The following is a 24206-nucleotide window of genomic DNA, read 5'->3' as shown; positions in this document are numbered from 1 at the left end:
TGGAGGGAGATGGCATGAATTGAATTGCATAAAGTGTGACATATTTATAGTAGAATAGTTCAATCACTCCCTGTCGAAATGTTGGGGGAAAGGAGCATCGAATTTTAAAAGCATTAGATACCTACAGTCCATCTTTCATTTGTTTACTTATTTTAATTCATGTTGGTTAAAGGTCCACACAACAAAGGAATTTCTTTCTATCAGAAAGATAAGTCTCTGCAGTTGATAAAGTTATTATTATTAAACGTGTTTCTCTTTAAGAGTTAGAATATATAATGATTAACCATCCTTGGGTGATAGAGACTTTTTTATATATTACTCAAGAGGTCTTGAATTTAGTTTCCCTCGGTTACTAATAAGAATTCCTCTCGGTTGCTAATAAAGGTGGTTATTACTGCGATTATCTGATCATTAACTTTAAGGTCCTGAGAAATTAGTCGAGGTATGTGCAAGTTGGCTCGAGCATCCCGATTACTATATATATATATATATATATATATGTAATGGTGATAAGTTATTATTATTTATAAATTCTTAGATGCCACAGCAAGTGCCGATTTTATTACTTACTGAGATGATAACCTTATAAACTGAATCCCAAGCTTATTAGCTAGTATTGTGAGAGTATTATTTATTTATTTATTTAAATTCAGACATTAATTCTGAAGGATATTTAAAAATTTTTTTTTTGTGTGAATAGAATTAAAGTTTTTTAGTTATTATATAAATTTAGCCAAAAAAAAGAAAGATAATCACCACCCACAATAAAAGCCCACCCGAAACACAATTTTGAAGTAGTAGTTAGTTATTGTTAAAGTTCACCTGCAACACAATCTTGTTAGTTATTGTTAAAGTTCACCTGTAACACAATCTTTGAAAACTTAATGAAGAATAATACTACATGTACTAACCAATTTGTACTAATCCAAGTACTAACATTAAAAATTTGAAATTCTCCTCAAAAGCTAAAAAAAAAAAAGTTCAAATTTTTAATGTTAGTATTTGGATTAGTACAAATTGGTTACTGCACATAACATTACTCAAACTTAATTAGGCTAAACTAACTAGATTTATAGGGGTGGACGGGTCCGGGTATCCACCAAAATCAAAAGAATCGGAACCAAAACTAGAATCGATCGGTTCCTTTGATTTGGAACCAGAACCGGAATCGGAACTGTCGGTTTCGATTCTTAAAAACTTGGAGCCAGAACCTATGTTACAGGTTCTAGTTCCGGTTTTGGGTACACTAAAAAATATCAATTACCCCCTATTTTAAAAAAAATTACAAATAAATCCATAAAAATTACAATTATACCCCTCACATTAAGTGCAAAACATTAAATATTATATTTGTTTATATTTACTTTGATGCTTGATTATAAGTATTTAATTGTCTGTTTTCACCGATAATAAACATTTAAAAACTTTTATTTAATGTAAATGTCTTAATGTATATTAATTTTTTAATTAAATAATAAGTGAAACATAAATATTAATAAGAATATTTTGAAAAATTGATCTTTTACTGAAAATTAATAAGACCTTTAATACTAAGATAAAAAAACCAAAATTTTAGAACTGGAACTGGAACAGACACCCGGGTACCCGTCGGTTCCGGTTCTACCTTAAAATTTTGCCCACCCCTATAGTTTTATGAGACGATTCAAATTAATTTTGGCTTTGATGGGTATATTTGGATATTATAATTAATTATAATATCTATATATATTATAATTAATTATAATATCTATATATATTTGAAAGATTTAACTAATACAGATTAAATTGTCGCCCATTTTGAAGACTTAAATTAAGCTTGATTTAAATGGAACAAGTGGTCAATCCCCATCAAAAAAGCTTTACCTGTTCGGTCAAGAAATTCCTACTCTCACTATCATAATTTAATTTCGCTTTCATTCCACATAACCTTCGATTTTTTAAGATAATTTTTTTTTTATTAATTATTAATAGGATAATAAAATAACCGGAAATATTGGATCATGTATCTATATATTATTTTTCAATTATTACACGATGAATGATATTCTAAATGTAAATGTTAATTGGGCTTTATGAAATCGTACCTAAACATCCTTGTACATGACCTCTTATGGCCCAAAAAAATTGAGCTACCCTCGGCCCTAAAATTGAATACTCTTGTGAGATACTATTACTAGGGATAAGAAGTGAGCCGAGCAGTTCACGGGCTACTCGAGCTCGGCTCGTGAAAAGCTCGAGCTCGTTTAAGGTATCGAGTCGAGTTCGATCAGGGTGAAGCTCAGCTCGATAGGCTCGTGAGCCTCATTGTACTCGAAGGGCCAAATTGTAAGTTTTGTAACTTTTTTTAATTTTCAAGTTTTTAAAATGACAAACGGCCCCCTTCTCACAATAAAGTCGAAGCTCGAGCACGAGCTCGAGTATCCACCCATACTCGCGAGCTCGAGTCCAAGTATTCAAGCTTGAATGAGCTTGGCTCAAACTCGAGCTCGACACTGTTCATCACGAATCGAGCTCGAGTGTCTAGATACTTGGCTCAGCTCGGCTCGTATACACCCCTAACTATTACCATTTACTAAAAGTATTTCATTTTCTTTTTTGTTCTCAAAAACCATTGGAAAAATATGGTAAATAATAAAATGATTTAGGAAAAAAAATTAAAAAAAAAAAAAACACTATAGGTGTATTTTTTTTTTCTTTCAATACACTCTCTTATGTAGTTATGTTCAGTATCAATGTACTTGCTTGGGTCATGAAAGACTTGATTCTTCGTTAAAGCAATCGTAGACTTGTTGTCAACATAAATGGTTGTTGGCTCTTCTTGTGATATATTCAACTCATTTATTAAGTTTTGCAACCAAATTGCATGACAATTGCAGGAGGTGGCATCAATATACTTGGTTTCACATGTTAAAAACGTAACAATTGGCTGCTTCTTTGACATTCAAGTAACAATAGTGTCTTCCATGAAAAATATAAATTCAGTGGTGCTCTTTCTATCATCAATGTCTCCACATCCCAATTGCTATCGCTATATCCAACGATATTGTACTCCTTTGAAAATGAATAAAACAAGCCAAAGTTGATTGTACCTTTAGGCTGACGAGGATTCTCTTTACAACCTTGAAATGAGTTGTTGGGGTTTCCATATAGCAACTAACTAATCCAACGACATAGAGAATGTTAGGTTTGGTGCACTTCAAATAGCACAAGCTTCCAACTAGGCTCTTAAAGAAAGTTGGATCTACTCTTTCTCCTTCATGTGCTTGGATAGTTTGACTCTGCATTCTACCGATATGCTTAGAGGATTGCAATGATGTGTTTTAAACTTCTTAAGTATCTCCTTTGTGTAGCCTTCTTGAGAGATGAAGATGCTGCCTCCCCTTTTCTTGACTTCAACGACAAGATAGTATGCCATGAGTCCAATATTTGTCATCTTAAATTCATTGGCCATTGCTTTCTTGAATTCTTCAAACAAGCTTAGGTTGCTTTCAGTAAAGATCAAATCATCCACATACAAGCACACGATCAAAACTTGGTCTTGACATAAAGAACGTGCTTATGAGGACATTTGGTGAAACTGTTTTTTTTTTAAAGTACCTATCAATACGACTGTTCAATGTGCGGCGTGCTTGTTTCAACCTGTAGAGAGCTTTGTTCAACTTCAAAACTTTGTCTTATTTCCCTTTCACGTCATAGCCCAATGGCTGTTTAATGTAGACTTCTTCGAGTACTCTATTTAGGAAAGCAGACTTTACATCCATTTGATGACTCTTCCACTTATTTTGAGTTGTCAAAGAAATGATTAGTCATATGGTTTCTAAGCGAGCAACGGGAGAAATACCTCATCATAGTCAATGCCAACTCTTTGACTATATCCTTTTGCTATGAGCCTCGCCTTGTATCTTTCCATCTCTCTCTTCACATTCTTCTTTGTTTTGTAAACCCATTTAACCCTTATCGCCTTCTATCCCTTAGGAAGTGAAGCAAGTTCCCACGTGTCATTCTTCACAAATCGCTTTTATTTCTTCATGCATTGCATCTCTCCACTTCTTGAAAATTCACAGGTTTACAATTGGCAAAGAGACAAAACAAATGATTTTTTTCTTGTTGTTCGGTTAGTTCATAAATATCTTGTAAGGTTTTAGTGCATTGCACAACTCTTTCATTCAAAGTTTCAAACTCCACGGTGATGATGTATTGGAATGTGATCTGTATATCAGCTATATAATATGTTTGTATAGCAAGTAAATATTAGTTATCTATTTTAGGTAGGAGCTTGATAGTGATTTTATTTTCTTATTTAGGCCGATGATGTTTTTCCTTCTTATTTAGGCTTGATTAGTTCCTTGATTGTAGGGCTATAATACTATATATATTTGTATGTTTCTGTGAATAAAGGGATCGAGAAGCAAAGGCTTCATTCCTGAAATATTGTTCTCTCATGGTATCAGAGCCATGACAGGGAATGGAAGTGAAGGAAAGAAGGAGGGTATCAGTGCGATGACAAGGAATGGAAGTGAAGGAAAAAAGGAGGGCAACGATGCCGTAGCAAGGATCATCACTTCTCCTTATTATCTATCAACCAGTGGCAACCCAGGAAATATCATCACTCAAGTTCAGTTGAAGGGTGATAATTATGACGAATAGGCAAGAGTGATGCGGACAGCTTTACGGGCCAAGAAGAAATTCGGCTTCATCGATGGCTTAGTGAAGCCATTTTCAGAAGATTCATTGGAATAAGAAGATTGGTGGACAGTTAACTCCATGCTGGTATCATGGATACTGAACATAATCGAACCAACTTTACGATCGACCATAACATACATGGAGATTGCAAAGGAGCTCTAGAGTGATATCAAGGAACGGTTTTCTGTAGGAAATAGACCACGCATTCAGCAGCTTAAAACTGAGTTGGCTGAATGTAAACAACAAGGAATGGCTGTGGTGAGTTATTATGGAAAATTGAAGATGATCTGGAAAGAGTTGGGAAACTATGAGGAAAATCCGATGTGCAGATGTGGAGGATGCAAATGCAACATTGGCACAGAATTGGATAAGAGGCGTGAAGGAGAGAGACTACATTAGTTCTTGATGGGATTGGATGACGCAACTTATGGAACAGTGCACTCCAATATCTTGAGTACCGAACTATTACCAAACCTGAATCGAGCATATGCTATGATTGTTCAAGAGGAGTGAGTTCGTAATATGACTTGAGGAAAGGAACAAAGAGGTGAGCCCATGGCTTTTGCTGTTCAAACGGGATCAACCTCAAAGGGACGAACTGAAAATAAGGATAAATCTGTGGTATGCACAAACTGCAATAAGACGGGACATAATGCAGAATCATGCTTCCAGCTGGTTGGGTATCCAGATTGGTTGGGAAATAGACCTCGAAGAAGTAGAACGGGACGTGGACAAAGAGGTTTGAAACAGTCTTTCTTTTCAGGAGGTAGATGACGTGGTGGTCCGATTCGGGCAAACGCAACAACAACTCAGGAAAGCACAACTCAAGGATAGACAGTTGAAGCAGACAAAAGTGGATTGAGCGGATTGAGTAGTGAACAATGGAATCAGTTACTTAATCTTTTGAACAAACAGAAAGAAGGAAGTCAGGGAAGACTAAATGGTAAGCATAAAACAATGGATTGGATAATTGACACTAGAGCCTCTCATCATATGGCAGGAAGTCTTAAGTTGATGAGCAATGTAAAGAGCATTCTTTCGTGCCCAATTGGATTGCCAGATGGGAAGGAAACAATGGCGGAGAAATAAGGAATAGTGGTGTTGCATGAGCACCTAAAATTAAATAATGTGTTTTATGTGCCTAATTTGAAGTGCAACTTGATTTCGGTATCACAATTAATTGAGGAGTCAAATTGCATAGTTCAGTTCACTAACAAATTTTGTGTTACACAGGACAGCAATACGAGGATGCTGATTGGTGCGGGTGAACAACGCGAGAGGCTCTATTACTTTCAGGGCATGGTGTCATCTAAAGCTTTGAAGACAACACGGAAGAATACATTTGAACTTTGGCATCAAAGGTTGGGGCATTCGTCTGACAAAGTTGTTAAACTGTTACCAATAATTGATAGAAACAATGATAAATGTATTGAAAGCTGTGAAGTTTGTTTTTGAGCAAAACAAAGTCGAGGAGAGTTTGTGTCTAGTGACAATAAAGCTTTCAGTATTTTTGAAATGATTCATTGTGACCTATAGGGTCCTTATAGAACTCCAACTTTTTGTGGTGCACGTTATTTTTTAACAATAATTGATGATTTTTCAACAGGTGTATGAGGCTATTTGCTGAATGATAAATCTGAAGTAGGACAAACTCTTCGAAATTTCTTTACTTTGGTGCAAAGACAATTTCATGGATTTGTAAAAATAGTGCGTGGTGATAATGGAACTGAGTTTGCTTGTTTGGATGATTATTTTGTGAAGAATGGAATAATACATCAAACTTCTTGTGTCGAAACTCCACAACAGAATGGGAGAGTGGAGCGGAAACATCATCACATACTTTATGTGGCTCGTACACTGCATTTTCAAGCAAACTTGCCTATTGAGTTTTGGGGAGAATGTGTGTTGACAACTGCATATTGATTAATCGAACTCCATCTGTTTTATTAAACGGAAAAACTCCTTATGAAATGTTATTTGGTCAGGCTCCTTCATATAAAAACATTCGAGTATTTGGATGCTTGGCTTTTGTTCATAATCAAAGACATGGAGGAGATAAATTTGCTAGTCGAAGCAGGAAATGCGTATACATTGGATATTCTTCGGAAAGAAAGGATGGAGCATGTCTGATTTGGATACAAGTGAGCTCTTTGTCTCGAGAGATGTTGTGTTCGTGGAGCATGAGTTCCCTTACAAGAAAGAAGACAATACTGAACACAACAAGACATGCAACAATGCATTTGATAAATGCGTAGTCGAAGAGGACATGATACATTATTATCATGTAGATGATGAGAAATGTACAGAGAAATCTACTGGTAATGAAAAAGATCAAGAAGAGATAGTAGACGAGGGGGGTGAAAACAAAACTATCGACAACCAGCAATCTGAAGTATTACTGGGTCGTGGTCACAGGCAGCGATAAGAGTCTGTTTTGCTAAGAGATTATGTCTTACACACAGTGCAAAGATTGAGCCTCTCTGCAAACTCACATGACCATAAGCATTCCTCAGGTAGTCCTTATCCCATAGCACATTATGTGAACTGTGATAAATTTTTTATGCAACATCGTGCTTTCTTGGCGGCCATTACTGTAGGTGTTGAGCCTAGTTCTTTTGCGGAAGCTGTAAAAGATGAGAAATGGAGAAATGCAATGAAAAAAGAGATACAAGCACTAGAAGATAATGGAGCATGGACTGTAAAGCCATTATCACCAGGAAAATGAGCCATAGGCTATAAATGGGTGTACAAGATCAAATATAATGCGGATGAGACCATTGAACGCTACAAGGCTCAATTGGTAATCCTAGGAAATAAGCAAGTTGAAGGAATTGACTACAATGAAACTTTTGCGCTAGTGGAAAAAATGATTATGGTCCGTACTTTTTTGGCAATGGCAGTGGCTAAAAATTGGGAACTTCATCAAATGGATATGCATAATGTATTCTTACACGGAGACTTAGAGGAAGAGGTGTACATGCGTTTGCCTCTTGGTTTTCATTCTACCAAATCAGGGATGGTATGTCATCTGAAGAAGTCTGTATATGGATTACGACAAACTCCTCGATGTTGGTTACTGCCTTGAAAGTTTATGGTTTTAGGCAATCATACTCTGATTACTTCCTTTTCGCTTTGCGACAAGGAATAATACATATTATTGTTCTTGTATATGTTGATGACCTGATTGTGTCTGGTAATGATCATGCAGCCATTAAAAAATTCAAGGAGTATTTGAGTTGTTGCTTTCATATGAAGGATTTAGGGGCGTTGAAATACTTCCTAGGCATTGAAGTTGCTCACAATCCTAGAGGAATTTATTTGTGTCAACGTAAATATGCGTTGGATATTATCTCTGAGGTTGGTTTGCTTGGAGCTAAACCTGCCTCCTTCCCACTCGAACAAAATCATAAATTGGCTTTGGCAGATGGTGATTTTTTAAATGATCCAGAAATTTATCGACATTTGGTGGGTTGGCTTATTTATCTTTCAGTTACACGACCTGAGTTATCTTACTGTGTGCATGTGTTGGCTCAGTTTATGCACCAGCCATGGCAAGAGCATTAGGAGGCTGCTTTGCGTGTTGTTCGCTACTTAAAAGGAAATCCTGGACAAGGAATTATGCTAAGGTGTGACAGTGACTTGCATCTTTATGCTTAGTGTGATTCGGATTGGGCGGGTTGTCTTTTAACTCGTCGATCTTTGACTGGTTGGTATATTCATCTTGGGAGCTCACCGATTTCATGGAAGACCAAAAAGCAACATATCGTATCTCGCTCATCTGTTGAGGCAGAATATCGATCTCTGGCTATGATTACTTGCAAATTGAAGTGGTTCAAAGGACTTCTTTTGGCTCTTGGGGTAAAACATCTGAGTCTAATAAAGTTGTATTGTGACAGCCAGGTATCCTTACATATTGCTGCAAATCCAATGTTTCATGAGCGAAAAAAAACATATCGAGATCGATTGTCATTTTGTTCGTAATGCAGTTCACAATGGTACCATTCGACCAACTTATGTCCCGGCAAGTTCACAACTAGCTGATATCTTTACTAAGGCACTAGGTGGACGAAAATTTGAGTCTATTCTTCGCAAGTTGGGCATTCAAATTTTGCATGCTCCAACTTGAGGGGGGGTATTGGAATGTGATCTGTATATAAGTTGTATAATATCTTTGTATAACAAGTAAATATTAGTTATCTATTTTAGGTAGGAGCTTGATAGTGATTTTATTTTCCTATTTAGGCTGATGATGTTTTTCCTTCTTATTTAGGCTTGATTAGTTGCTTGATTAGTTCCTTGATTGTAGGGTTGTAATACTATATATATTTGTATGCTTCTGTGAATAAAGGGATCGAGAAGCAAAGGCTTCATTCCTGAAACATTGTTCTCTCATGATGATGATGAGTGTGAACTTGTTGTCAGTGAAGTTGATGGAGTGGCCAACTCTTTTTGTTTTTTTACTCGTCTACTCCATCACAAGTTGCCTATCTTCCTCTTCAAATAAGGGAAAAAAATTATAGTGTAGTTCATTTATGTGTTACCACATTTTTATTTTTTTACAATGTATCTTTAACAAAACTACTTTTTTGTGGGTATTGGAGAAATGTCTCGTTGTATGATGAACATGTGGAGGATTTTACCACAGTCACTCAACAATGTGATGATATAAAGAAACTGTATGACGAAGGGAGAAAAAGAAGGCATGTATTTCCTTCATATTATATCTGCCTTTTGCATATTCGATTTTCTCCTTATTCAAAATTGATCATTTCTTACTCAAGTTGAATGTGATCACTTAATCTTAGGTTGGATGAATTCATGGCTGGATTTAGTGCAATATCTTTAAAGTTGATGAAAATGTATCAGGTTTGGAACTCTCTCTCTTTCCCATTACAATTTTTCTTCTGTAGATATGTCGGTTTTCATATAGAATTATTTGAATGTGTATTAAACAGATTTTAGTCAAACGTAAAATCGGTGAAATTGCTGGCAGTTTATGTATTCATCAAGATGATATTATGCTGGAAACTCATGAAGTTGGTCAATTTTTTGTAATACTAGAGCTGCATACTTTGGCGGCAAAAAACTGGAGTTCTGTTGCTGTTAGTTTCTACTGTAATGCATCAAATTTTTTTTAATTGTTATAATGTACATCTTAGGTGAATTCAGCTAAAAATCTGATGTTGATTAGGTGTTAATGTAATGTGATGTGTTTGTAGTAGTTAGCAAAGTATGGCTGTTTATTTTTTATTGTAAGCCTGCTACAGAGTAGGTGTAACAGCAGTGCAAATCATGTATATTATTTTGCATTTTGTTAAATGAAAGATGACAATTCCAATATGCAGTATTTTTCAGTGTGTGGCAACTTATCAGCAGTGCTTTTCCTTAGAATTCTCCAGCTCCAAAACCATCATTTGGTATCAAAGCCACCGTGAGCTTCCAGACCAAAACCTCAACTTTTTAAACACAACTCAATTCCTTTAAGATCTCCTTCATGGCAACAAATTCAACACCTCTTTCTCCACCTGTCTTTAATGGTGAGTAGTACCACGTTTGGGCTGTCAAAATGAAGACCTACTTGAGAGGCCATTCCTTATGGCAATATGTGGAGAAAGAGAGACAAATCCCTCAACTTGGAGCAAACCCAACACTGAATCAGATTTAGATACATGAAAAAGAGGTAGCAAAGGCTCCAAGAGCACTCTCCTGCATAACCGACCATGTCTTCTCTAGGATAATGGCATGTGACACTCCTAAAGAAGCTTGGTACAAGCTTAAGAAGGAGTTTGGGGGAACTAGCCAAACCAGAAACATGCAGATCCTAAACTTGAGGAGAGAGTTTGAAGTGCTCAAAATGCAAGAAACTGAAAATGTCAAGGAGTATGTGGATAGATTAATGAATGTTGTAAACAAGATTAAGCTACTTGGTGAAGAGCTGACTGATTAGAGGATTGTGGAGAAGGTTTTGGTCAGCCTACTCGAAAGATTTGAAGTAAAAATCTCCTTACTTGAAGACTTCAAAGACCTGTCCCAGATTAGCCTACCTAAACTTGTGCATTCCCTTCAAGCACAAGAACAGAAGAGGCTGCTAAGGGAGGAAGATTTGGGTGAAAGAGCTATGTTTGCAAACCAAAACAAGAAGGGTTTTCAAGGTGAAAGCAGGAGGTATGCTGGAGAGAAGCAGGGAAAAGAAAAGAAAAGCTGAGTAATCAAGGAGGAAAGATGTGGGTGCAGCAAGAATTTTTGCTCCTTGTCCTCACTACAGGGAAAAGAACTACTATGAAAACAGATGCTGGTTCAGGTCTAGCATATAATGCAGGTCTTGTAAATAATTTGGGCACATTGAAAGAGTGTGTAAGAACAAAGGGAATCAACAGAAACATCGAGCTCAAGCAGTGGAATGTTCCTAGCAATCCCAGTAGATAGAAGAGAGTACAGAGCAACTGTTTGTGGTCTCTGAATGCATGGTTGCAAGCAGCCCTAACGTGTGGTTGATTGACAATGGCTGCACCAAGCATATGACCCCAAATGCCAGCAATTTCGTGAACTTAGATGAGGGTTATCAATCCAAGGTGAAGGTGGGAAATGGTAAGCTGCTGGAGGTGAAAGGTAAAGGTGATAGTGCTATCCAAACCAAAACAGGTACTAAACTCATAGCTGATGTTTTGTTTGTACCTCAAATCAGTTTGAGTCTACTTAGTGTAGGACAAATGTTAGAGAAAAATTATTCTTTGCATTTCAATGACCTCACTTGTGTTATTTTAGAGAGTGATGGGACTGAATTGATGATTGTTAGGATGCAGGGAAAAAGCTTTCCTGTAAAATAGAGAAAACTTGCCTTTCAAAACCACTTAGCTAGGATAGATGATTCAGAGTTGTGGCATAGGAGATTTGGACACTTTCATTATCATGCCTTCCAGGAACTCAAACACAAGAATCTTGTCCATAACCTATCTGAAATTGACCAAGGTGAAGGATTGTACAAAACCTGTCAAATTGGCAAACTCAGCAAGCCTCCATTCTTTGCAAATAAAGCTTGGAGAGCAAATGAAAGGCTCCAGCTTATGCACACTAATGTGTGTAGTCCAATGCAGCAAACTTCTCTAAGTGGGAGTAGATATTTCATCATTTCCATAGATGATTTTTCTAGGATGACATGGGTGCATTTCTTGAACCGAAAGAGTGAGGTAGCTGCTGTATTTAAAAGTTTCAAGCTATTGGTTGAAAATAAAACAGGTTTGACACTAAAAACGTTGAGAAGTGATAATGGTGGAGAGTATACATCCAATGAGTTTGATGAAGCATGCAAAGGGGCTGGAATATGGCATCAGTTCAACAGTCGATACCCTCCACAACAAAATGGAGTGAGTGAGAGAAAGAATAGAACAGTGATGGAGATGGCTAGGTGCATGATGATTGAGAAAAATTTACCAAAAATTTTATGGGCAGAAGCTGTCAATATTGGGATCTATCTCCTAATCGGTTACCAACCAAAGCACTTGACAACAAGACTCCCTTTGAAGCTTGGTATGGTGTCAAGCCAAATATGGATCATTTGAAGGTATTTGGAAGTGTGTGCTATGTTTTTGTTCCAGCAAACAAAAGGACCAAATTGGATGACAAGGCTGAAGTAGGCATCATGATTGGATACAACAGCCAGTCTAAAGCCTACCAAATTTACAATCCAAGCACCAAAAGGATTGTGATCAGTAAGGATATCAAGGTTGATGAAGGAGCTACATGGAATTGGGAAAAAAGGCAAGTTGAGCAAAGGATTAGCAGCCAACATGACACAGATCCAGAAAATCAGAATGCAGAATTGAATCCCTAAGAAGTGGATGAAATTCTAGTCTGGGGCACCAGGTCTTTGCATGACATATATGAGAGGTGTAATGTGGCTCAATTGGAGCTAATAAGCTATGCTGAAGCTGCAAAATCTAAAGCCTGGAAGGCTGCAATGCAGGAGGAGATGAATGTGATTGAGAAAAATCAAACGTGGGAGCTGGTTGACAGGCCACTTGACAGGAAAGTAATACAAGTTAAATGGATATCTAAAAGGAAACTGAATCCTGATGGATTAGTGAACAAACTCAAGGCAAGGCTTGTTGTTAAAGGCTTTGCATAGCAATTTGGAATTGATTTTTCAGAAACCTTTGCACCTGTGGCAAGACATGACACCATTCGGCTTCTCATGGCAGTGGCAGCACAATTCAGTTGGAAAATCTTCCAACTTGATGTAAAGTCTGCATTCCTAGATGGATTGCTTGATGAGGAAATCTACATTGAGCAACCGGAGGGGTATGAAGTCAAGGGAAAGAAAGAGAAGATATATCTGCTCAAAAAGGCCTTGTATGGTCTCAAACAGGCCCCTAGAGCCTGGTATAGCAGAATTAATGACTATTTGTGTAAGTTAGGATATGTTAGAAGTCCAAATGAGCACACCCTTTATGTAAGGGAACAAAGTGGAGAAGTGATGATAGTCTCTCTTTATGTTGATGACCTCCTGGTGACTGGAAGCAAGCTTGATCAGTTGGAAGAGTTCAAAGAGCAATGGAGATGGAATTTGATATGACTGATTTGGGTGAAATGAGCTACTTTCTTGGCATAGAAATATACCAAAGCTTAAAAGGTATATTTGTGTGTCAAAAGAAGTATGTAAATGAAGTGCTAATGAAGTTCAATATGGACAATTGTAAATTAGTTGACATTCCACTGATTCCTAGCCAAAGGCTGAGCAAGGAAGATGGTGCCAAGAGGGTGGATGAAGGAGTCTATAGAAGCTCGATAGGATGCTTGCTATACTTGACAACAATCAGGCCTGATTTGATGTACACCACCAGCCTCCTGTCCAGATTCATGAGCAAGCCAAGTGAGATGCATTACAAGGCTGCAAATAGGGTGCTATGGTACAATAAGGGGGCTGAGTTAGGAATCTGGTTCAGAAGAGTTGAAAAATTCAGCCTAATTGGGTATTCAGACAGTGACTGGGCAAGCTCAGTTGATGACATGAGAAGCACTTCCGGATATGTTTTCTTTGTTAACCATGGTGCCTTCAGTTGGCTTTCTAAAAAACAAGACACAGTAGCTCAATCTACTGCTGATGCAGAATACATTTCTGCCGCAGCTGCTACAAACAAGGCAGTCTGGTTGAGAAAAGTTCTGGGAGATGTGAGGCTGAATCAAGATGAGTCTACCACCATTTATTGTGATAACATGTCAGCTGTTGCAATTGCTAAGAATCCTATTCTCCATGGTCGAACTAAACATATCAAAATTAAATACCATGTTGTGAGAGAGGCAGAGCAAAACATAGAAATCAGCTTGGTTCATTGCTTGGGAGAGAACCAAGTTGCTGATATCATGACCAAGGGATTGAATAAGTCCAAGTTTGAAGAACTCAGACTCAAACTTGGAGTTTTCAGCATGAATATCAATGAAGAGTGTTGATCAAAATGATATTATGCTGGAAACTCATGAAATTGGTCACTTTTTTGTAATATTGGAGCTGCATATTTTGGCTGCAAAAAACTGGAGTTCTGTTGCTGTTAGTTTCTACTGTAATGCATCAGAATTTTTTTAATTGTTATAATGTATACCTTAGGTGAATTCAGCTAAAAATCTGCTGTTAATTAGGTGTTAATGTAATGTGATGTGTTTGTAGTAGTTAGCAAAGTATGACTGCTTATTTTTTATTGTAAGCCTGCTGCAGAGTAGGTGTAACAGCAGTGCAAACCATATATATTATTTTGCATTTTGTTAAATGAAAGATGACAATTCTCGTATGCAGTATTTTTCAGTGTGTGGTAACTTATCAGCAGTGCTTTTCTTAGAATTCTCCAGCTCCAAAACCATCATTATGAACTCCACTACTGATTTTGCTCGAGTCATTTTGAATTTTTATTTCTCATTAAGTTGGGCTTGCACAACTTTTTCTGGAGTTGCACCCAGTTTCTACCCCCTGTGTGTCTGTTTTCTCTGGTTAACGTTTGTATCTTGTCTATGTAATGAACTTGCTGCAGATGATCACTCTGGGAGGTGACGCAGAACTTGAACTAGTAGACTCTCTGGATCCTTTCTCAGAGGGTGTTGTTTTCAGTGTGAGACCACCTAAAACGAGCTGGAAGAATATTGCAAATTTATCGGGTGGCGAAAAGGTTACCTTTGATCTTGTTCTCTCATTGATTTAGTGCTCTACTTTTTAGTGTCAGTGATGCATTGTTATGATCCCAGAACTTTTCATCTAACATTGATGTTTTAACTGTTCTCAGACTCTCAGCTCATTAGCTCTTGTTTTTGCACTTCATCACTACAGGCCTACGCCGCTTTATGTAATGGATGAAATTGATGCAGCTGTAGGTACAGTACTTGGAATCAACCAAGTCAGTTCTTTGTTTCTTTAAATTATCTTCTGTTTTCTATTTGGCCTCCATTTACTAGTATGGTTCATATGGTGTCCCAGACTTCAAGAACGTTTCAATTGTTGGGCATTATGTTCAAGGACAGAACAAAGGATGCTCAGTTCATAATTATAAGGTTGGTTAGATCTCTGTGGATTAATATTATGTAACAGACATTATACTTGCTCAAATTCGTTTTATACATTATGTACTATACACCTGCAGCCTGAGGAACAACATGTTTGAGTTGGCGGATCGACTTGTGGGAATCTATAAAACTGATAATTGCACCAAGAGCATTACCATCAACCCCAAAAGTTTCACGGTGTGTGAAAATGCAGCTGCTTGATGCATTTTGAAAATTTCTTCTGATATGAAATTTAGGAATGGCAACTCGCCATCATCTTTGTATAAGCTTAACTTCCAACTGTTCGGAAGCTTACGATTATCACTCACATAAAGACATGTAGCTGTTATTTATATGATCGACATTTGATTTTATTTATCTAAATCTTGTAATTATGGCCTAGAGGGTGAAGATGAGTGTAAGTACACATTGTCGATGTTGAAGGAACTTAATATTCCCTTTGAATTCTTTTAACTCCATATTTAAGATTCTGCTCTTTTGAGGGGTTGCAAATTCGAATGTTTGGTAGAGTTAATAATTGTTCAGAAAGTTTTCAGAGAGAGAAACGTATCATGTCATTTGTACATGGATAACTGGTATGCTCTCATTTAAGACTTTGTACTTGTAGATAGTTCTTAGATTCGATTGCTTTCTGTATGCTTGCAAACTTATACTAGTTAACTGTTTCAGGACAAGTGATTGCTGAGATTTGGGCGGGAACATACACTTTGAATTTTAAAGAAAAGGTTCGAAAACAGCTGGTTGGTACTTGTTACAGTATATCACAAGAGCCATACACAATACACAGAATTGTTGTGGACAAATTCAAACGCAGCATGCAGGTGAGTGACAATGTCCTCTACTTTTTAAAGTCAATTCTTTCACAGAACGTTAAGAGGGTCTTTGTTTGTAAGCTGTCCATCAGTGTCACCGCTGTTCATTCTGCGAAGTTTGAATGACAATGAAGGTGTTTTAACTGACTTATCAGTCTCTCGAATAATGCTGTAACACCATGCTCCCATAAGTGCTCCTGTGACTGGGCCAAGCACATACACCCAAATGCTCTTGTAGTATGAGCTAGCAATTGCTGGTCCCAATGTCCTTGCCGGGTTCATCGATCCACCCGATACTGGCCTGAGGATCACCTCATAACTTGTTAGTTTCATCAACTCTTAATCTTTTTACCCTTTTTCTTTCATTTGGTCTGTAGTTAATTTGTTCCAGGATTTCGGTTTTATGCAATAGAATTGAAATAAGTTGTTTAGAATTTGCTTACCCTGCTAAGATAGCTGTTATGCAGACTGCTGAACCAACTGCAACACCTGCTAGCTCTCCTGTCTGCAAAATGGTAATAGTTAATCAGAAGTCTTGTGAATTCTACACTTTAAATTCTTAAGAAAATGTTGAATCAAAATGGGAATTTTTAGTATTTTACAGCTCTGGTATCGGTTGCAACAGCCGAAGTAACGAACATCATAGAAAATGTTACGACTATTTCCATGATCAGAGCTTGGAGGTCTGGTCCTGAAGGCGATGTAGTGCCAATTTGTTTAATTGGGTACAATAATACTCTCAATGTCATTGCAGATGAAATTGCTCCCGTTAGTTGAGCTGCCGCATAAAATGGGACCTGCAAAAAATAAGGTGACATCCAATACTGTTTTATGAAACCATTTTCATAAAATAAAAACAGGGAATGGAATTTTGTATGCTGAAATTTCATATTGGGGAACTGAAAAGGGTCATTCACATAATTGTTCATAAAATCTGAACTGGGGGTTGGGGCACATTACTGAAACAATAGACAATGGAATCAATGATTTTATCTACTAATTACTTAATTAGCCCATCCTCAAGAATCAATTATTTCTTTATATTATTGCAGTTTCTAATATATATTTATATTTTTTGATTTATTAAATGGAAAATAATTTATAACATAATAATAACAAACAAGAACTTTTGATATTTCTGATACTGTTCTTCTGTATGATGGAGAAGTATAATTATAGCAGTCATCTCCCATGACTTGAATATATATATATATATATATATATATATATATATATATAACTTATTACTGATGATGTGTTATAATACTTAAAATATCAATTATTATTGATAATGTATTACAGTACCTAAATTAATACAATGACAATGATCCTTCTTTTCTGTACTTTTAACTAAACCTTACTCTTAATAACAAATGACAAACCTTACAATAAAATTGTAATTTGCAAGTTTAAATCATAATGCCATTAATTAATATTGACATTGTGCCTACGATGTAATTAAGGATGGCTCCTTGATGAACCAGGATGATGAGGATCGCTTTTAACCGGCTGAACTAACGNGCACAATAATTCGTCTTGGGCAGTTTATTTGTGAAAATGTATGTATAGCCAAAAATGGACCACGCCTAAAGTCTGGTCAAGTTTTAATTGTTCAAGTTGACTCTGTAGTAATAAGATCAACTAAGCCTTATTTGGCTACTCCAGGAGCAACTGTTCATGGGCATTATGGAGAAATGTTTTACGAAGGAGATACATTAGTTACATTTATATATGAAAAATCGAGATCTGGTGATATAACGCAGGGTCTTCTAAAAGTAGAACAACTGTTAGAAGTGCGTTCGATTGATTCAATATCGATAAACCTAGAAAAGAGAGTTGAGGGTTGGAACGCACGTATAACAAGAATTCTTGGAATTCCTTGGGGATTCTTGATTGGTGCTGAGCTAACTATAGTGCAAAGTTGTATCTCTTTGGTTAATAAGATCCAAAAGGTTTATCGATCTCAGGGGGTGCATATTTATAATATGCATACAGAAATTATTGTACGTCAAATAACATCAAAAGTGTTGGTTTCAGAAGATGGAATGTCTACTGTTTTTTTACCCGATGAACTAATTGGATTGTTACGAGCGGAACGAACAGCACGTGCTTTGGAAGAAGGGATCTGTTACCGAGCAATCTTATTAGGAATAACGAGAGCATCTCTAAATACTCAAAGTTTTATATCTGAAGCAAGTTTTCAAGCAACCGCTCGAGTTTTAGCAAAAGCAACTCTCCGGGGTCGTATCGATTGGTTGAAAGGCCAGAAAGAGAACGTTGTTCTGGGGGGTATGATCCTCGTCGGTACCGAATTCAAAGGATTAGTGTACTCTTCAAGGCAGCCTAACAACATTCTTTTGGAAACACACACAAATAACTTATTCGAGAGGGGAATGGGAGATATTTTCTTACACCACAAAGAATTTTTTGCCTCTTACATTTCAAAGACTTTACATGATACATCAGAACAATCACTTAGAGGATTTAATGAGTCCTAGGAGCAGATTCTTTTAACTATATTGAGGTCGTTTGATTTATTAATGGTAAGAAAAGAAAGATAATAATGAATAGAAAGTAATGAACGGCTTGGATCGTGTATCAATGGCCAATCTCTAATAGAAGAGAAGGTTCCGTTGGAACAATTATTTATTTCAGGGCACTTCATCTCTTAAAAAAAAAGGGGGGAAGTGTGGGGAGAAATGGCAAGAAGATATTGGAATATCAATTTGGAAGAAATGATGGAAGCAAGAATTCATTTTGGTCATGGTACTAGGAAATGGAATCCTAGAATGGCGTCTTATATCTTTGCAAAGCATAAAAGTATTCATATTACAAATCTGACTAAAACTGCTCGTTTTTTATCAAAAGCTTGTGATTTAATTTTTGATGCAACAAGTAGGGGAAAACAATTCTTAATTGTTGGTACAAAAAATAAAGCAGTTGATTCAGTAGTGCGAGCTGAAATACGAGCTCGGTGTCATTATGTTAATAAAAAATGGCTAGGTGGTATGTTAACGAATTGATCCACTATAGAAACGAGACTTCAAAAGTTAAGGATTTGAGAATGGAACAAAAGACGGGAAGACTCAACCGTCTTCCCAAAAGAGATGCAGCTATGTTGAAGAGACAATTATCACGCTTGCAAACATATCTGGGCGAGATTAAATATATGGCGGGGGTACCAGATATTGTAATCATCGTTGATCAGCAAGAAGAATATACGACTCTTCGCGAATGTCTCACTTTGGGAATTCCAACCATATGTTTAATTGACACAAATTGTGACCCCGATTTCGCAGATATTTCAATTCCCTCAAATGATGATGCTATAGCTTCAACCCGATTAATTCTTAACAAATTTGTATTTGCAATTTGTGAGGGCCGTTCTAGCTATATACGAAATTTTTTATTAATAATAAGATAAATTGATTTTTTTGGTAAATCCCTAGATTTATGGAATCGGTTACAAGTCCTGAATCGTGCAAAAAAAAAAAAAAAAAAAAAAACTGTAGATATTATGTGATTGACGGGATTCAAAAGATCAAATTCAAGTAGACAAGTCGAAAAGGAGATGGTTATATCAAAATAATTCTTTTTAAAATTCAATTCAAGTAGAACAAATCCCTTGGCCCAAGCTTTCGCCACTGGACCAACCCATTGTTGGGTAGGATTGTATTATCTTCACTATTTGCTTTATTATAAATTTAACATCAATGAGTGTTAACTAAATAGATAAATGTTAACAGGTAATTAATTTTAACTCCTATATATTTATCCATTTATATTTGCAAAGTAATGATCTGATCTCCTTTATATGTTGCTTGAATTGCTTATTCTTATCTCATGAAATCATAAACATCCTCTTTATCAATTTCAATTGTTTGGGCACCATTAACGATGGCATGGTTTCTTAAGAGGTTTAACTAAAATTGTAGTATTTGGACGAAAATAATTAATTTAGTTTATGATCAAAGTTTCAGTTACGGATTTAGTTTGTTACAAAATAAAATCATCTAATTTAATCACAATCTAGAATTATGATTGAAACTTTAATACATTCTTCTATTATAAGTTAAAATGTCATAGACCAAAATATTTTTTGAAAATTACTGGCAAGTAAGTTGAGTAAGAAATAAGATATGTGGGTGGGTTTTGGAATTTATTTAATTATTGAGACAATAACCTAATTGATAGTGGACACTCTTGAGTGAATTTGAAGCAAATATTTTATAATGGATATTTCATTTTGGTGATGAAGATATTTCTCATTGGTACCAAACACTGATAATGGGAATAAAATTTAATACACAATAGTTCATAATTGTTAGACGGAATTGGGCATGGATTTTTAATTAAATAATAGGAAGTCAATATCTTTTTGGATTCTAAACTATAGACTAACGCACCGACAACTTATTACTCTTTAATTTATTTTAATTTTACATTCATTAAGACTTGTCTTCGCTTGTAGCTTGGTAAGTTGGGAGGCTATAAGAGAATGGGGAGAAGAGTTGCAAAAAAGTCACCATAGAAGCAACACTAATTAGAATCATCGTTCTATTGACATGTAAAAAGTAAAATTAAGCATCATATAATCTTCTTTTTTTTTATTCACTCAGCATTTGTATCACTTCCTCCTCTCCTGCTTGCAGTGGTGTTCTTCAATATCTGCACATTACAATCAACAAATAAATTTCTCATAAGTTCTGAAGCTTCATCGTGAAGAACTAACTAACCGATCCAAAACATCCCAGTATATCTTGCAGTCCATGAAGAATCTACTGAGCCCCCTTAAATCAAATCTGTTAGGCCTATGAAGCACACGCAGCAAAATGCATAGTACTAAAATGTCCCCACCCTATATACTAAACTCTCTAATGCAAAATCATCCTCCACTCAAAGTCATTGTTGAGTTATTTGGGTTTACTTGCTCGATGAAATGACAACAACAAATAACAAAACCAGTATGCAAAATTATACAGTAACATTAGATGCAATGAATTAATACCCATTCTCCATAATAAATATACCATAAAAATTTAGTCATGGATTGTTGTTGCCCTCGTGGTTGAGGGCTCACCCACAAAACGTCATACCGCATTAATGATAGGCCATTACGTTTCATTTTCATTTTTTGCCCATATCTATTCATTCTAATGTACCTACTCTGTGTTTCTGATACAAAGAATGGAATACTTTCATTCTAAATTTCAACATTCCTTTCTGTTAATTATAGGTGGTTGATTGGATGGATGGTTAGGCATGGATCATAATGTCCAAAATACCCTTTAAAACTATAATTATGTCTTAAGTAACGCAAAGTACGATGGGAAATAACACGAACTTACGTGTCTAAGCATCTGATTCTCGTTCTGTAACGTGGACAGTCTCTCTTCAAGCTCAGAGTTTTTCTTCTCCAAGTCTTTAACTCTTGTTTCCAATTCACTCAAGTAAGCCTTTTTCCTTTCTCTTGCTTGCTGAGCTGAAACTCTGTTTCTCAACAACCTGAGACATCACACATTGTCATCAAAACGCTACAGTAAGAGAGGACACACACCAAACAGGGGTCAAATGGTAAAATCAGTCATAAGCTTACCTTTTTAGTCGCTTGTTCTCTTTGTCAGCTGGACTTCTACCTCTCTTCCTCTGACTTTCTCCTGATGGCTGAACCCCTGGACCTGCCACTGAACCGCTATCTCGACCGGATGCTGACGTTCCGGCCAGTTCTCCGCCGATCTCCGGGACTCTTCGGATCTCTTCATCACTTTCCATACCTGAATTTATTCAAACCATAAATTTAAAATCGACATTTAAACAAGAATTCACATAAAAAACGTAAAAGGCGAAAATCTGGCTGATCTCAGATAATTTTCTCGGAAAGCTTGATTCTTAAGAGAATTCAAAGTCCCAGTTGAGGAAATCTAAAGCATGACATAACCCAGCTGGAAAATCACGAGAAACTTTGACTTCAGTGAGGAAAAGAATTGTATAAAAAAAAGTCGAAAATATGTGATAAATGATATTTATAAAGTAAAATCTCAAATTAATTCTACACGAACCGGAAGGAAAGATTTAAGATTTTATTGAGATCACAAACGCAGAATCACATTAGGCGCAAAAATAAGCCAGCACTACTGAAAACAAACTCTTCCCATCATTCAGAAACTGAAAAGTTTCAATATTTAAAGCGAGAACGATTAGAAAAATAAATACACGTATTTTGAGATTTTGGAGAAAACAAAATGAACAAAAAAAAAAAAAAAGCACCTTCTTTGATTTCGAGTTGAAGAGCAGAACTAGAAGATCTCTCACTGCTTGACGGCAGAGAACTGGCTGCAATAGAACTGGTTGCTTGTTCTTGCATTTCCTCTTCGATAACAAAAAAAGAAAGTGCGAGAAAGTCCTTTCAGACAGACAAAAAGAGCGGGATATTAATGCTACAGTATACAGTAAATCAGATTGAGTGCAATAACTACCGTCGGATGGGAAACGAATCGGACGGTGAAAAGAATGCAATCGTGGAGGTAGAAGAACCATGAGGAGTTGATTGAATCAAAGGTCTGCTGGGAGGAAGCGTGGAGGTGTTTATGACCGTCTAGGAATTAGATCGGACGGTTGGGATAAAAGTTGGAATGAGAAATATATAATAAAACGGGACCACCACGTTATTGCTTGCTGGCTAAAAGTGCTGATTGGTTTGATTTTTGGAAAATGTGTAAACAATCACCATACACTTTGAATTTGAGACCTAGGCGTGCATGTCACGTGTTATTTGTGTTGGGAAAGAACATTATTAAAAATGTTTTTTGAAATTTTATTTCAAAAGATAGACAGAGGAATGAGGATATTGAGAGGAGAGTCATAGTGGCTTATTTGCGTATGAAAATTGATTTAGATTCGTCCATCTTGTTTACTTATTAAACAAATTATTTATGGGGTGAAAGTAAAATGAATGTTACTGAAAATTGATGTATAGAAATTGAGATACCTAATCAAGTGGCACAATTTATTACCTTGAATGCACATGAGAGTGGCAAGGAACTATTGTCAACCAAATTGCTCCATCTATTTAAAATTATTTAATTTGTCGTCGTTTCAAAGATTCTGAGATACATATATGCATTTTGCTAAATCGAATACTATAAGCACTACAAATAATCAATGAAATATATATATAAAGAAATTAATATTGAACTATGGGTTTGATTTGGTTTTGAGGGCAGTTGCCGGTTTCCAAGAGACGCCAAGGAAGCTGCCTCTAGAAGTAGAAACTTTACTGAAGGGTTGGGGAGTTGAGAGACTGCGAGGGCAAGTAGTTGGTGATGCAATATTAATAGTATTTGGGAAAGTAGTGCTTTCTTTCACAGTGTGGCATGGTCTTAGCTCTTTCATCTCCACCTTACCATCTTCTCCTAAACAGTACTTTGTATCCCACACTATTCCCGATGAACCTTGCCTCCTATATGAAACTCCAGACCTTTGTAAAGTTGCCATCATAAGTTCTCGCTTAACTAATTTATTACTTGTATGACTATATATATTGGGCGGCCTGGGAGAGAATGAAAGAAAGAATTAAGGGAAAAAGGTTATAGAATGGCATCTGAGTAGACGTAGAGAGTCAAATTTTGTGATGCATGCTTAAGCATTGCATACTCTTGTTTTATCTTTTGTTTCAGAATTTTCGTCCCTACCTTAAAACTTGTTTTTTAAGTCTGCGTAAAGACTTTGAATGTTGAAAATTTACAAGTTTGTTTGAATTTTCTTTATTGAATATATACCTAGTCTAGTCATGGTAAAAAATATTACGTTAATTCTGGAGTTTATGAAAGTACTGGATGTAAGATCCTCGGAGTACTTTGATGACAATTCTTCGTCAGTCAATTTTATCTGGGTCGATTTTTTTTGTTTTGTTTTTTTCATATTTGAATGCAATTGATTTATGAAATTATATTTTGCGTATCCACTAAATAATATTAAAGGTCTTGTTTTACATTATGTCTTCCTTGGAACACACGTAAACAAGATCTTTTTTTTTTTTTTTGGTTTTGTTTTGTTTTTTGTTTTGTTTATAAGGTATTTGAGCTAGTTTATACGCACCTCAACTAGTTCTTCAATCCCGAATAAGACTTTTGAAATAAGACAAATCCTATGATCCGTGACCAA

General features: G+C 36.2%; 2 protein-coding genes across 2 annotated transcripts; both read right to left on the bottom strand.

Moving 5' to 3' along the window:
- Window positions 1–15880: 15880 nt before the first annotated feature.
- LOC116145109 (aquaporin NIP2-2-like) lies at window positions 15881–16848 on the bottom strand. Its single transcript, XM_031430551.1, has 3 exons — window positions 16646–16848; window positions 16487–16548; window positions 15881–16344 (listed from the first exon to the last, which is right to left on the bottom strand). Exons 1-3 carry the CDS (start codon window positions 16790–16792, stop codon window positions 16092–16094), a joined length of 462 nt encoding a protein of 153 aa, XP_031286411.1. The 5' UTR covers window positions 16793–16848; the 3' UTR covers window positions 15881–16091.
- A 3694-nt stretch (window positions 16849–20542) lies between these two features.
- LOC116145022 (transcription factor HY5) lies at window positions 20543–22471 on the bottom strand. The gene is made up of 4 exons (XM_031430473.1): window positions 22311–22471; window positions 21640–21817; window positions 21392–21548; window positions 20543–20711 (listed from the first exon to the last, which is right to left on the bottom strand). Exons 1-4 carry the CDS (start codon window positions 22405–22407, stop codon window positions 20655–20657), a joined length of 489 nt encoding a protein of 162 aa, XP_031286333.1. The 5' UTR covers window positions 22408–22471; the 3' UTR covers window positions 20543–20654.
- Window positions 22472–24206: the final 1735 nt, after the last annotated feature.

The sequence above is a fragment of the Pistacia vera genome, unplaced genomic scaffold (genome assembly GCF_008641045.1).
Source record: "Pistacia vera cultivar Batoury unplaced genomic scaffold, PisVer_v2 Contig46, whole genome shotgun sequence".
Taxonomy (NCBI): domain Eukaryota; kingdom Viridiplantae; phylum Streptophyta; class Magnoliopsida; order Sapindales; family Anacardiaceae; genus Pistacia; species Pistacia vera.
This window is presented reverse-complemented; position numbering and strand designations above follow the sequence as displayed.

Bases quoted from the DNA above. Each gene is read 5' to 3' on its own strand.
- LOC116145109 (XM_031430551.1), bottom strand. From the start codon at position 16,792: ATGACATTGAGAGTATTATTGTACCCAATTAAACAAATTGGCACTACA. The intron at 16,549-16,645 runs GTAAAATACTAA...ACCATTTTGCAG, and splicing joins TTGCAACCGATACCAGAGCT to ACAGGAGAGCTAGCAGGTGT. The intron at 16,345-16,486 runs GTAAGCAAATTC...GGTGATCCTCAG, and splicing joins ATAACAGCTATCTTAGCAGG to GCCAGTATCGGGTGGATCGA.
- LOC116145022 (XM_031430473.1), bottom strand. From the start codon at position 22,407: ATGCAAGAACAAGCAACCAGTTCTATTGCAGCCAGTTCTCTGCCGTCA. The intron at 21,818-22,310 runs GTGCTTTTTTTT...GAATAAATTCAG, and splicing joins TCAACTCGAAATCAAAGAAG to GTATGGAAAGTGATGAAGAG. The intron at 21,549-21,639 runs GTAAGCTTATGA...GTGATGTCTCAG, and splicing joins GAGAACAAGCGACTAAAAAG to GTTGTTGAGAAACAGAGTTT.